Genomic DNA, 14,853 nt, shown 5'->3' on the forward strand with positions numbered 1-14,853 from the left:
AGGGTCAGCATTCACTTAAAGCAAGGTTGCTAACATCTTAGAATATTCCAGATGACTAGCAGTGAATAATTTGTGTGTTTTATTATCTAGCATATTCTAATAGAAATACGCATTCAGAAAAGCAAGGCAAATGACATCTGAAGTACACCTGAAGTTAAAATAACCAAGAACTTAAGATGTTAAGATATACCATTGCTATTAAAAGTGAACTGAAATATTCAGAAGTTAATTTTTTTTTTTAGTGTATGCAGATACTCTGTATTGATGTATAGTCATAGATACTAACTTGGGATACTGTCAGAAATTTTTTTTTTTTAAACGCAAACTAAAGGCAGTGAGAAGCTATGTATTATATGCTAAAGCTTGCAGGTAACTAAGATGAGCTTCAGTTGTTGGGGCGGGGTTGGGGGGAAGAACATGTTCAATGCTCCTATTTATTCTAAAATCCTAGGAAGGGGGTCCATGCAGAAGATGGTTGTTACCAGGACAAGACTCCAATTCTGACAAGATACTGAAGCCCTGCTGCATTAGCCATGCCTGGTATATGCTCCTGCCATTAGGGGGGGAAAAAAAGGTGAGAAGAGATTCTGAAGAGAATCAGAATGCAAGTTTCCCTTAATTCAAAGGCCTGCTTTGTAAATAGCAACAAAAGCTCAAAGTCAAAGTACTTGAACAAACTCCTCCCCCTTACCCTGCTGCTGACCTTGCTCACACCTAAAACTTAGTCTTTCATATTTCATTTATATGGTTTGTAGTATTGAAGGCTGAGCCTTGGTTAACATCTACAGTTTCCAGGTGGTCTTCTATATGCTAGCTGTATCTGAAGCGGCTTCCCTTTCTAAAAACCAGTTGTGTACAGTACACCCAGGGCACGCTTCAGTCAGTAAGCGCAAACGTGCATTCAGATGGTTTTGAAGAATCCATTTCTCCAACCAAATTTCCAATGACAATTTACTATAAACTACGTACCCTCAGCATCACTGAGGTGTGCACAGATTAGGGCCCTGATACCTCTAACCCAGTTTCTTATGATGTATACATCGTTTTTATAAAGTGAAACCTGCATTAGAACAGCATGCCTAATTCTCTTGTGAGGAGATAAGGAATCTTGCAGCAGTCTGCTGAAAGCGTTTGGTGTTCTGCCATTAAAAAAAAAATTGCTGTGGCTTTTGTCATCAGAGCTAATTCTACGAAAACTGTAATCAATAGAAGTATACTTCATCCTTTTTTCCCCTACTCTTACACGTCCTCTTCCCTTTGTACACCAATGACTTATTAGCATCCTCAGTCAACTCTTCTGTGGGAGAATACATAACACCGTTAATATGGACTGTACATTGCTCTTCCACCTCCTGCCTGAGAATATGCCACAGGTTATCTGTAATACCTACAGATTTTGAATAAATATTTTAATGATCATCTATCATTGGCTTTTTCTAAACAAAGATAAACTTATTTTGGTAATAAACACATCTTAGTTTGTCTAGAATGGGATACAAAGTATGTTAAGTTCAAAAAATGCTCATCATCAGCTACCTTTTACGAACAGGTATCCCAGATACATTCACATCTAAGGTACTAAGAATGCACTGAAATACTACTTTGTTTTGCCCTTTCAGATAGTATAGAAAAACTTGGTGCAGCGCACCTGAGGACGCGCAAGGGAAATACACGGGACAGTGACAAAGATGCTTCCCCTTACAGTTGTCATTGGTAATTGAGCACAACCCATCATAAGCAGTAGCCTTTTTTTCCCCCCCTATGAGACACAATTATAAGTAGTAAAACCTGTGAGCGTCTCAAGTTCCTAATTAGGAAGTTGAAAAGACATACCAAAGAAAAACTGCCTAGGATTCAATGGCTTCCTAAACTGTTCAGTGAAGAGTTGGCTGGGGCTGTAACTGAAATTAGTTTCCATTTCTGGAATGTAAAAGCAAGGTTCTTGTCCTGGTGACCTTTTTATAAAGAAACAGAACACTATGGCTTATTGCTCTGCCCTAACCGAAATTAGTATTTTTGCTTAGGCATGCACATGAGTATACAATAGAAAGATTAGGTCTTGATTTATATTAAAATACTGGCAATGCTCATTTGGCATATCAGAACAAAATAGCAACAAAACAACTTCAGCAAAGCATCCATTAGCACTGAGACAACACATGCTTTTTTTTGTGTATAGCCGGGCCTTCAACCCAAATTTCTAACTTAATTTCTAGAAATTAACTTAACTTTCTAGAAACTAACTTAAGTTCTAGAAAGTGTTTTTCTTGCTTCCTTTTCCAATTACCTAATGCTTTCTTACTACTTTCAGATTTTAAGATAGAGGTAGCTGTATATTATAGAATCATATAATCGTTAAGGTTGGAAAAGAACCTTAAGATTGAGTCCAACGGCTAACCTATCACTGCCAAGCCCACCACTAAGCCATATCCTCAAGCACCACGTCTACCCTTCTTTTAAATACCTCCAGGGATGGAGACTCCACCACCTCCCTGGGCAGCCTGTGCCAGGGCCTGACAACCCTGTCGGTGCAGTTTTTCCTAATATCCAACCTAAACCTCCCCTGACGCAGCTTGAGGCCATTTCCACTCGTCCTGTCCCTGGTGACTTGGGAGCAGAGACCAACCTCCCCCCTCACTCCAGCCCCTCTCAGGCAGCTGCAGAGAGCGAGAAGGGCTCCCCTCAGCCCCCTCTTCTCCAGGCTAAACCCCCCCAGCCCCCTCAGCCGCCCCCCAGCACACTTGTGCTCCAGACCCTGCCCCAGCCCCGCTGCCCTTCTCTGGACACGCTCCAGCCCCTCAAGGCCCTTCTTGTCCCGAGGGGCCCAACCCTGAGCCCAGCACTCGAGGTGGGGCCTCCCCAGGGCCGAGCACAGGGGCCCCATCCCTGCCCAGCTCCTGCTGGCCACACCAGTGCTGACACAAGCCCGGGGGCTGGTGGCCTCCTTGGCCACCCGGGCACTGCTGGCTCATGCCCAGCCGGCTGTCAGCCAGCACCCCCAGGGCCTTCTCCGCCGGGCACTTCCCAGCCCCTCTGCCCCAGGCCTGGGGCGCTGCCTGGGGTTGGTGCGACCCAAGGGCAGGACCCGGCACTTGGCCTTGTTGAATCTCATACTGTTGGCTCCGGCCCATTGATCCAGCCTGTCCAGGTCCCTCTGTAGGCCCTTCCTGCCCTCCAGCAGATCGACTCTCCTGCCCCACTTGGTGTCATCTGCAGACTTACTGAGGGTGCCCTCGATCCCCTCATCCAGATCATCAATGAAGATCTTGAACAGGACCAGCCCCAGCACTGAGCCCTGGGGAACACCACTCATGACCTAGTTTTTGAACTAGAAAAAAACTAAGTAGCTATAATTTTAAAACATCCCAACACAATGTATTTAGTTTGAAGTTATAATAAAATATTTATACAAAATAAAAATTAAAGTACATCCCTGCCAACTAGTCTCAGAATTCCTTTCACTATAGGTAGGCTTACAGTCAACAAGTCAAAATACCTTGGTTTTCCACAGTGATGTTCATTGTTTTCCTGTTCTGCTTACCTCTGAGCTATAAACAAAAATGAACACATCTGAAAAAAAAAGAATATTTGCTGGCTAATAAAGTGATATTTGTATGGCACATATATTGCAAAAGTTGCAAATGCCCATGGTCAAACAAGCTTGTGTTATCTACCCCCGTACGCACACACACTTCCACTGCCTTACCACCCCACCCCAACCTTTCAGTGCATCCTGTAATTGGACGTCGGCTTAGCTCAGCTTTTCCATAACAGCACGTTAAGGGCTGTACCGTTATCGCAGTTCACTGTCATATCCCTTCCCTGCACAGGTCTGTCTTCGGTCAGACTTACATCTACATAACTTTAGTTATTCTCTTGCAGCACTCACAGCTGCAGGCACCACCCAGCAGGTAAAGTAATCTCACTTGGAAAGATCTAAGGGCATAGCTGTATGCAGAAGGAAAGTAGCAACAGAACAGCTGATGTGACTAGGTAGGGGGAGGCAATGATAATACACTGCAATTTGGTAAAAGGATGTGTACTACACATGCAGGCTCTTTCAGTGCAAATACCTATCTGCAAATACAGAAATAGAAATCACCTTTACAACCAGCCATCCAAGGCAAGCCCGAAAGTAAATAAAAGTGTGTGGGAATCACAATGACAAAGCAAGTTTGGGGTTGCAGTCCACGCGTTAGGGCAATTTGGGAAAAAAAAACTTCAGGAGAACTGAGGTTGGCAGAAGAAAACCCAAACAGGACGATCTCTAGTGAAAGATGCGGTTGAAGCCCTATTAAGGAGCAACGTTTCCACATCTGGATGGAACAGGATGATAGGCAGCATAAATTTACACAAAATGACAGCGACTATTGGAAGCTCTGGAAGAAGAATGCAACATAAAAGCATTTCAGTAGACACATTTTAACAATGAAAAGCGTTAAAATCTCAAAAAAGTGGTTCCCTGTTTGTTGCGGAGGGTGTGCATCTCTATGAAACAGATTTTGTATACAGAATGGACTGAAAGCAGACCTTTGTAAGGATACTACAGCAGACGAGACTACAGGGAGCTTGAGGATGAGTTCACAATTGCATTCTAAAAATTGCAGAAGAGAACTCTGAAAAGGCATTTAACTCTTCAGGAGATGAGGCAGGAAGGTACTGCCACCTATTAGGTGCTAATTTAGCTCCCTCTGTTATAGACGGCCCCTTCTGAAGCTGGCATGATTTATCAAAAACTCCTTCTGCAGGAGTCCTTTCATGGATGTAATTTTGTGTGGGGTGGTGCAGCTTTTTGGAAACATTGAGTGGAAATGAAAGGCCGACAGCTATAGTTCTGCTTTTGTAAACTGTGGATCCATGCCATGATATTATGCAACACACATGCACACCTCACCCCCCCCGGAACAAACAGAACCAGCTCCCTCCTCTGAAAGGCTTCATTCCAACACTCCGCCCTCCCTGTCCCTTCGCTGTGTCCCGGCCAGCCTCTCCAAGAGCTCTTCTCTCTCAATTTGGCCAGTCCACTTTCGATCCTCCTGTGCAAGAGAGAACAGGTTTGTAACACCAGTCTCAGAAGACCCTTCACCAGACTGCCTCTCACAGTTGTTATGTCGCCCTGTCCATTGCCCGTATCACCTTCTCCTCATTTCTGCACTCAGCCATATGCAAAGCCACCATGTTCTCTTGCTGGTTTTTGTCACTACTTCCTTGTTTTCCTTCCCCCAGCATTCCCATTTATATATGCATGTAAACAAATTAATAAGATATGAAAGCAGGGACGCATTCAATTTTTTTTTTTTTTTCTGTCCTTACTCCATCATTACTTCAATGTAGGGAGTCACAGGCTAAAGAAAGCCCTCTGTTCTATATCTACCTGAAGAATTCCCTACCGCCTGAGGCATTGTCACAACACAGACTTCGGAGTACCACTACCTAAATCCTGCCCAGGTTAAAATGCTGGGTCTGTGCATGTGGAGGCTTATTATCCACATGAGATCTTGCTTAAGGCAGGGGGAAGCCTTTTAAGTGAAAAAGTCTTACAAAATTACTCAGCCTCAAATCCCTTCACCCAGCTCTTCCTCTGTCAGCATCCCCCAACAAACCTTGGAACAGTTTTTTTAGGGAGAGCATTCCAAGTCTTCATTGTTTTATAGAAGTAGTATAAATAGGAATGTTTCAGACTTGCAGAGACAGGAAGGGGAGAACTCTTGTTTCAGAGCTACCCAAACACTGTTCAGTAACATTTTCCTATTTATGTGCCAAACCAGTCATACTGTGCCTCAGTTCACAGTAAGTGAACTGCAGTATTGTTTAAGGGGTTTTCTGTTCACAAAAGCATGAACCTGGATCAAAACCTTCCTTCATCTATTTTAGCTCTCACTTCATCAGAAGTCAAATTCATTTGACGATATAGTAATTCAACAAGTCCACTTACTGAGATATTAACTAGCGATGGTTTTAAAACATCTAGTGATTAAGGAGGACTGGAATTTCCCAACAGGATCTCTACAAATGTTTCACACCAATAGCAGCTCCCTCTTCTCTTACTTTTGTTCAATTTATAGTTTAAATAGTTCAAGATGCTTATTAGCAGTTTTTCAGTAAAAAATACCATCTTGGTGTTTCAAAAATCCCAACCAACCAAATAACAAAATTCTTGACTGGAGCATGAGGCTGCAACAATTTCAGAAGCGTGTACCAAACTCTAGCTTGTTCTTGCAAATCAAATCGTCAACAGCACCTAGATTTTTCTTTACCACAGCTCTTTGCTCACAATTTGCGACTGTGACAGAACAGGCTAAGTACTGTACAGTGCCCATCTTTGTCAGAGCTATTTGTTCATGTTCACAGGACTTTCACTATGTCATGGACTAGCTTCTGATATCATAGGAAGAGTATGATAACTTCTAGTGATACCACCAGTCAAATTTGCAATATAGTTTGTTTTCCTCACTATTTGAGGTTAGAAAGACAAAGTTAGACAACCAGATGATACCTTTTTTTGCTGCATATAAGCATTCCATAACAAGCCTAGTTCACTCAGTCCTAAACACTCAATTTTATATTTCATTTCACAAATCCAGAACTGTAGACACCTTTCCTGTAGTTTCTAATAAGGATGGGTGTATGTTTACATTACTACTTTCAGACCTGACTATATTTAAAATTGAATGAAAGACTGATTAAGTTCACTTCCCTCAAAATTTGTTATTACTATAAATAACAAATCAAAAACTAATCAAGGTGGATTTTGGCTCTGGGTTTTCTCCTGCCCCAAAATACAATAGAGGAAGCATTCATTCAGTAGGATTGCATTTGCAGCAAACTGAAGCATGATGCAAAGGAAAACTGTTACTTTTAAAGGGGCTGCCAGCCATTTAATTATTTTTGAAAAATATGCCATTCTTAAAAATGAGGCCTTCTAAGGAAGGCAGATACCAACTGCAGCACAGACCAGCTAAGCAGTTTTGCCCATATTCAACAGGACAGCAACAGAACACATTGTCGTCTCTTCAGTCTCTTCCTTAACCCCAGGAAATGTAGGAAAGAAGTCACTACCGTGGCAACAAGCTCACTGCACAAAGTCATGCCCATCACCAGAAAAAAACCTACACAGACAGCAGAGAATGCACCAGGACCATTGTATGGCCTGCTGATCAGTAGTCCTTCATGTCATCTTCTCATGATTGTCTCCTTCCTAGCCTTCCCACCTGGTTTTATGGCATTGTTACAGTTGCCATGGCCTCCAGTCTTCTGAACTTGACTTCCTAGTCTTATTTTCTTGTGTCGATGCCCTGTTGCAGTTATACCTTGCTGATTCCAGACAATCTCAAATTGTGACATACTCACATTTTCCCCGATAGACACTTGGTAGTTTAACAATTCACGCCCTCTGTGATAGCAGCCTATCCAGCTGCTATCAAGCACACGAACAGAAACTACTTTCTCTTCTACTCTCTCATAACCTGATACGAATAAGTATTCCAAAGGGACATCTTATAGACCAAAACCAAGATGGAATTTTAAGCAGCAGTCCTTCAGCTGGCTGTAGGCAGATGTATTTCCACTGCTAAAGACATTAAAAACTATTATAAGATCTGACATCTCCATCACAGGAAATACAAAGGAGTGATATTCCAACTATGCAGCCGCTTACATCCGTTGCAAGGCAGACAGAAGCTGATGCAAATGCCCGATACCAGTATTTCTATTCACTTCAGTGACAATTATACAGGCACACTTCTCACAGAAGAAAACAGTTCTACAAAGAGTGACTTTGCGGAGAACAAGCTAGAACAGTTCTGGAGTGAGGTTGAGGTTTATGCGCCTTGTCTTCAGCCATGTTGTGGTAGTGCTCATGACGAATCACTGCTGGTACTCGGGAAGGCACTCCCACTAATATAAACTAACTTGACAGTGATGAATCATCAAAACATACATCTTGAAAAAAGGGCAATTCTTCTGTTCTGACTCGACAGTGTCCTGTAATGAACAACTGTCTTTGGACTTGTCACTTGTAAACAAGCACTTCAGTTCACATTTCAAATGTTTTTAATATTGTCCCCAAATTTGATACTTTTACAGTGTTGCAGGCAGTGAACCAGAAGTCTTCTAGAGACATTACTACCAAGGTCAGAGTCTAGGCTAACATCTTCCATAAGTCAGTTTTGTTTTCAAGAAAAGGCAGTGAGTTTAATTGAGAGGGGGGAAAAAAAGATTAAAAGCAGCAGTTATCTGTCAGAACTCCATAATGGGATTGGCAGACAGCCAGACTCACCTAGTGGAAAGTCTTCCATAATCAGGACATTTTATATTAAACTTAGTTTTAATCCTGCAATTGCTGAATGAGGGCAGGAACATAGGTTTGCGGAGAGCCCTGTTAACTGTAAAACAGACCCACAGTGTAAACGAGCCAGAAATGACAACTCCATTTCACCACTGATCCTCGCCACAAAATATTTAAGAGCAGCAAGGGGTAACCTACAGTCTACTGCACAGGAAGTGGTTTTTGTCCTGCCAAATGATCGTAGACACACCTCTTCACTACACCTGAAAATTTAAGTAGTAACACATCTTACTATCTGGAGACACGTAGCAATTTCAGCTGCTTAAAACCATCTGAAATAGGGAAACAATGTCACTGCCCAGGGTGACCCTTGGCCCTTAACTACATTTAAGGGAACTTGGGTGCCTGAAAGACTCCCATGCCGTTCTGGGGAAGAACAGCTTTTCAATAATATCCCAAAATGGAGTATTACCTTATGTACTACCTTATCCTATGCTAAGGCAGGAATTTCAGAAAAAGTCCATGCTGAATGCCATGCAGCAAAAGCACAATACTCTAAGAAGCACTGTGATTTAACAGTGAAAAATCTGACAGTTACCAGAAAAATATCTGGAGATATCAGTTGTGCATAAGGGGAGGTTTGGATCTGTACAACCGGTGGTGGGTCAAACAAGGCACAGACTAGTGCTTGCAATCCCTCCCGTCAAAAAAAAAAAAAAAAAAGAGTCCACTCCGTTCAGACCAAACAGCCACCTGTAGATTTAAGACAGTGAACAGGAGGCGCCACATAAGCTTTTATCCTGCTGTACTGAAGATTCCATTAGCTGGACTCCCCGCTTCTCTGGGCTTTTATCCCAAAGACCTGGTGTCTGCAGGATCTTTATGACTAGTTCCTCAAAGGCATGTTGCACTCCATCCTGTGTCTTGGCACTGGTCTCTGGTGGAGGGGGAAGAAAGAGAGGAGGGGGGCAGGGGGAGAAAAAAAAAGAAAAGTATTTTATCTTATTTGCAGGGCATATTCCACTTTGTAAGAAGTTCTTTTGGGACCAGAGAGAAGATATAATTTTTTAAATAAGTGAACCTCCTCTTCATTCTCACTTAAGTTGATTATGATAAACAGAAATGCATCCCAGTCTGAAGCATCTAATTTTTCCATCTAAAAAAATTCCATAGGTCCCCATTCTCTCCAAAATGGAGAAACAGAAATTGTTCTCCAGTTGCGATAGTAAATCTACAAAGTAATTATTCCACTACTAAGCTGGGAAACAAAGAACACAGAGGGAATTACATGTTTTCCCCTATGTGCTTGTCCCAGTTCCTTCTGGAAATCTTTTCAAGAAGCTTCACCTAAAATGTACTTTAAAAAAAAAACCACCACAAAAAACAAACCACAGTTTGTTCCCCATCTTTATATCTTAGTATTGTACATTTTATTGTTGGTCTAAGAATATCACCTCTTATGTTGCTGCAACAGACATTACATTGGGTAATGTCTTTTTCATTTCCAAGGTCCCTGCTGACATGAGTCAGGAGAAAAATTCCAGTCTTCTGGGCTCTGAATTCAAAAATCCTGCTAGCTTCAAGAGAATATAAAATTCATGCCTACACAGTATATGAAGTAAACCTCTTTCCGAAAAAAGTAATTCCAATTGCAGTCAATGCAGAGCATCTCTGAAAAAAAAGTTAAAAACTACATCCATGCATATGAATTAATGCAGCAAGAGGAACCCATATTGATTAGGTACTAAAAAAATGTAACTGAAGTACAATTGTACGCTTCATTCACGCTTAGCAATACCAAAATAAACGTAAGAATATTCAAGGTTTTGGCACAGAGTTACATACCTATAAAAAGCAGCGAGCGTTTCCTAGCAAATTGGAGTCCTTCTCTTCTCTCTACTTCACGATCAGGCTGCAGAGACAAATGAAGAACATGACTAAAGTAAGCTACACTTGCCACTTTTAGGAAGTCCCTGGAAAAGCACCACTGCAGAAGTGTAGCTTTGCTGAAAAGAAAAAAAGTCTATAAAACCATGTAGCAATCAGCAACTGGATTTCCCCACTCTACAGATAGCTTACTGCTAGAGGCAGGCTGTTAGGGGGTCAAACTGAACAGCAGCAACATCAAATCAGTAAGAAATTAATGTGTTGCTATCTTCTGAATCAACTACGAGCAAGACATATGCCAGAAAGGAGGTTTTAGTAGTCAGATAGCTGAAAAGGCATACCATGGAATCTGAAAATTGACAGATTTGGAAGAGGGCAGAAGAGAACCTAGTTCAGGATAGCCACACTGGAAACCTCTGGTAGTAAAGCAAGAGTGAAACATCTCACTAAGCAAACCGGCATCCAAGATACGTCAAAATGGCTGAGAAATGTACAGCAACCAGTGCACCTCACACCCACACAGATGATTACTCTATAGCCATCTGAAGAGCTGAATTATCCTTCCCTACCACCTGTCCAAAACACAGTCTGGTGGTTAAAAAGAAAGAGGCAGTTGTGCTGTTGCACAGCAGTTAACTTCAGTAGCATACAGCAGTTTCTAGGCAGAACCTCTCACTACCTTAAGAGAATCTCTCTCATCAGTTGCATGTCTTCAAGAGAGTTTCCATTAAAATCTTTAACAAGATCTGCTTCAAAAATAAGGTACTAAGTAGAGCCTGCCCAACCTAGGTTTCTCAGTTACAGAGCATATCACCTCCTCACACAACAGATGCGTTAATTTCAGCACTTAGCTCACATTTATACTCTGTCATGACCAATTAATCTGTGGAAGAGTGTAAGAGGATGCATTTCTAAACTGACCTTATCAGTTTTATTGCCAACTAACATCTTCACAGTGTTGCTTTTGGTGGTATACATTTCCAACTCATTCAGCCAGCTCTCTAGTCCTGTGAAAGTGTCTTTTCTTGTAACATCATACACTGGTAACAGAGGAAAAGATGTTTAACAGCTGTAGAGTCTTGAACAATGTTTACTTCATTATGGCAGAACTTAGTCCCTATTAGCTAGCTATTGCCCCTGCCCCCTTCCCCAAAGCAGTACTAGAGTATTACAGAAATAATGTATCAACCATATCCTCTTCCCAGAGTTGGAATACATTGGTTGTGCTCACCCAAAGTCACTAGGGATTACTGAACACAAGCATCTCTGCAACAGATTTGTGACTGGATATCAGACTTACCATTTGAAATCTTGTACCTGTTACTAGCTCTGAATTGGGCCACACAGAATATTTTAAAATAGGTGTTTTGTCTCCTCATTTAATGTATAGCTAGCTACATGTATGCACTGCTGCTAAAAACATGGATTTGAGTAAAAAGCAACTTTTGGTCACTGGTAACTTCATAACTGCATTCACTTAATCACTAAAGTTTAAAAAGCTGCATCACTGTCAGAAAGGTTATTTTGTACAATAAGGTGTTCAGCCTTCACAATCCCCGAGAATAAGAAATCCCTTCTTTTCCTAACTGGTGTTGTCATGCAGAAAGGGTCTAGCTATCCATTACTTGTGCTACAAACCTCACGTCTTACAGTAATCACATCAACGGTTTCTGGAAAAAAATGTAAAAACATCCAGGGGGGCGGCAGTGCGGGGGAACCCAACGCAAAACCCAACTTGCCTTATTACCAGAAACTCACCAAAGGAATTACTACAAAGCTAATAATTCATCCACTGAACAGCTTGCAGCGTGACATACCTGTACCTTTAATTTAAAACATTTTGAAGAAGCATTATTTCCTGCCAGAAGATTGGCACACTCAGTGTTTGAGATAATGATGCGGTAATGTTGTGAAAACCGTAATTGTTCCTCTGATTCTCTCAGACAACCTCCTTTGGTAAAGACATAGACATTTGGGTAGTAATAAAGACCACACTGTTTTTAATTATGTTCTTCTTCTATATACCTCCTACCTAAAACAACCCCTTGAGCTCCTCGGTAATAACTGGGAGTTAGTGTTCTAAAGCGCTCCTGTCCTGCTGTGTCCTATAGAGGAAAAAAAGAAAAAGAAAAAACAAACAAAACAAAACACACACACTTACTCAAATATATTTAGAACAAAAAATGTATTTTAAACTACAGAAGACAAAGGTAAATTCTTCCTGACCAGTAAGGATATGTGAAACCATAAAACAGAATGAGAGAAGCAGTCAGAAAGCAGCAGCAGCAGCAAATTGGTAAGGAGGGGTAGAAAAGCATGGAGAGGACTTGATGGAAGGTTAAAGCGGTAAGCACAGGCACCTCTAACGAGAGTGAGGCAAGAAAGTCAATGGGACTCAAGAATTACATAAAAGGCTGTTGCTGCAAGCCAAGCAGCTAGGCTTAATCAGTTATTGATCAGCTGAACTGAATGAGGTGAGGAATAATTGGTTTCCCAGTGAGAGACACTGCAGGAAAGGAGACATAGTAGTTCCAAAAACATCCCTTTGCTCTCCACAGCAGGAAAGGAGAATCCAGTTAGAAAGAACTTCTTAAAATTTGCCAAGATTCTAAGCAGATAAGAAATTTAAAATCAGTAGTTTCATTCAATTATTACTGCAGTATGTCACACTTACTTTCACGAATCTTCGAAATAGCTCCCAAGTGCAACATGAAATTCAAAAACCCGCAGAACAAAGGAGGCAAAAGAATTACACAAATATGATTTTAACAAAAAAAAAATTATGTACAGATTACAACAGACAAACAGCTATGTTGTAATTTATTTCTTCTTTGTTAAAAAAACCCTAAAATTGGCGATATATTTACTTAATTTGGGTCTTCGTTGCTAAGGTGATTGTACATCCATGCACACAGGGGCACTAAAACAGAAGCCTCTTTTTCACCTCAGTGCACTGTACACGCATTAGAGTTTTTATTTTACATTGTACAACAGCACTGGTTTTTTTTTCCTCCCTAATTAGCAACTTCTCCTGATGCTGTTACAGACTACTGCAAAAGTGCCTTTTCCAGCTATACGACTTGTGCAAGTTCTGGCCTTGCTTTTCATTTCACAGCAAGAAGACACACCCCTGTGTGATTATTAGGGCAAACATATCCTGATTACTCTCACCAAAGCTTCTACTTTGTGCGCGGCATGTTCAGAACATGGCCAATACATGTGCTCACTGGCTAGAGCAAGCGTGACTTTATCGCTCTTGCTCTGCGTCCCATGCACAAAGTGTGAATGAAAACAAGAAAATAATTCAAGTTTTTGCATTTATATTAATTTTGTTAATACCAGCCCAAGTCACATTTGTGCTCTTTTCCTATAGTCCCAATTACTTAATTCATAATGGCATCTTCTTTCTCAAATACCTATGACCATACACATAAAAACCCTTCCTTCTAGGGCTCTTTCATTCCATTTAGGAGAATAAAAGTGCGGCTTTAATATTATAAGTAATCCTGTGCATACGGCTGCAATCTGATTTCCCAGTTTGCAGGTGCTGGAAATACAGCATCAGGAAGTTCAGGAGAAATGCTCAAGTCTCCCAGTAAATCTGAACCAAACAGTTCAGGATCAAGTTTGTGTTCCCCCCCCCGCCCATGAATAAAGCACCTGGACTGCTTCTGGTGCAGTATACACACAGAGTTGCTGCACGGCCCCTCATGCACCTCATCGCCCAGAACGTCACTTTTCTGCAGTTCAGTCAATTAAATCCTAAGCCTCGATTTAAAACCTAGAGCAATGAAGCACTTACGAGTGTTTTGAAATAACCCTGTCCGCAACTGTTCGTTGTACCATCAGGACAGACACTCATCCTCTGTGCATTTACACCTTAAGTACAGAATCTCAACATGCAGAAGACTTTAGCAAGGGTGGGGGAAAGAGAAAGAGGGAAAAAATGAAGAAAAAACTGAAGAGCCCTTTTTTTACATCTGTTGAGAACAAAGTCTCCGCACACCCGCCTGGGACAAAACCTACCCATATTGCAAGCTGTACTGTATGGCCATCTACCACCATTTTCTTCACTTTAAAATCAACACCTAAGGCGGAAGAAGGGGAGGCTTGTCAGGAGGAACCGGCGACTGCCCGCCCTCGCAGCCGGCGGCCCTCCCCAGCGCCCGCCGCCCGCCCCGGCCCCGCTCCCGCCACCGGGGCCCAAACCGAAACAAGCCCAAACGCCCCCCGTTCGGGGGCGGGCGGATTCCGGACTCACCGACGGTGGGTTTCAGGCACGGCTCAAACGCGCCGTCAGTGAACCTCAGCAGGAGGCTGCGGGGAAAGAAACCGAGAGCTCAGCCCGGTGTCGAGAGAGCCCCGCCCGCACGGCCCGCTCGCTCCGCACCTGGACTTCCCCACGGCGCTGTCCCCGACCATGAGCAGCTTCAGGGTGAGGCCCGCAGCGTCCATCCCCTGCGCCGCACGGAGCCGGAGCCGCCCGCGGCGGAGAGGCGCGGCGGAGACGGCCGGGGCGGGCCGGGCCGGGCGGGCGGACGGCGGGAAGCGCGCGAGGGCAGCGCGCATCCCTATCTGAACCGCGCGCTCCTCGCGTGCCTGCGGCTCCACACCCGACCCCACCGGGCGGTGTCGGCACAACCAGCTGACGCGCCTCCGCCAATCAGGCGGCGGCCGGT

The 14,853-nt window shown here is 42.8% G+C and overlaps 1 protein-coding gene across 3 annotated transcripts; it reads right to left on the bottom strand.

Moving 5' to 3' along the window:
* Nucleotides 1-3,353: 3,353 nt before the first annotated feature.
* On the bottom strand, nt 3,354-14,817 carry LOC104039596 (ras-related protein Rab-18-B). 3 transcript variants are annotated; one of them, XM_064473465.1, is made up of 10 exons: nt 14,565-14,817; nt 14,436-14,491; nt 14,201-14,262; nt 12,849-12,869; nt 12,207-12,279; nt 11,096-11,214; nt 10,133-10,199; nt 7,429-9,224; nt 7,134-7,391; nt 3,354-5,036 (listed from the first exon to the last, which is right to left on the bottom strand). In XM_064473465.1, the coding sequence occupies exons 1-8, from the start codon at nt 14,741-14,743 to the stop codon at nt 9,049-9,051; spliced, it is 753 nt and encodes a 250-aa protein (XP_064329535.1). In that variant the 5' UTR covers nt 14,744-14,817; the 3' UTR covers nt 3,354-5,036; nt 7,134-7,391; nt 7,429-9,048. The 3 variants fall into 3 exon arrangements, with proteins under 3 accessions (XP_064329535.1, XP_064329534.1, XP_064329536.1); XM_064473464.1 differs by having other exon boundaries at nt 3,354-7,391; XM_064473466.1 differs by lacking the exon at nt 12,849-12,869 and having other exon boundaries at nt 3,354-7,391; nt 14,565-14,816.
* Nucleotides 14,818-14,853: the final 36 nt, after the last annotated feature.

Source organism: Phalacrocorax carbo, chromosome 25 (genome assembly GCF_963921805.1).
Source record: "Phalacrocorax carbo chromosome 25, bPhaCar2.1, whole genome shotgun sequence".
Classification (NCBI taxonomy): Eukaryota; Metazoa; Chordata; class Aves; order Suliformes; family Phalacrocoracidae; genus Phalacrocorax; species Phalacrocorax carbo.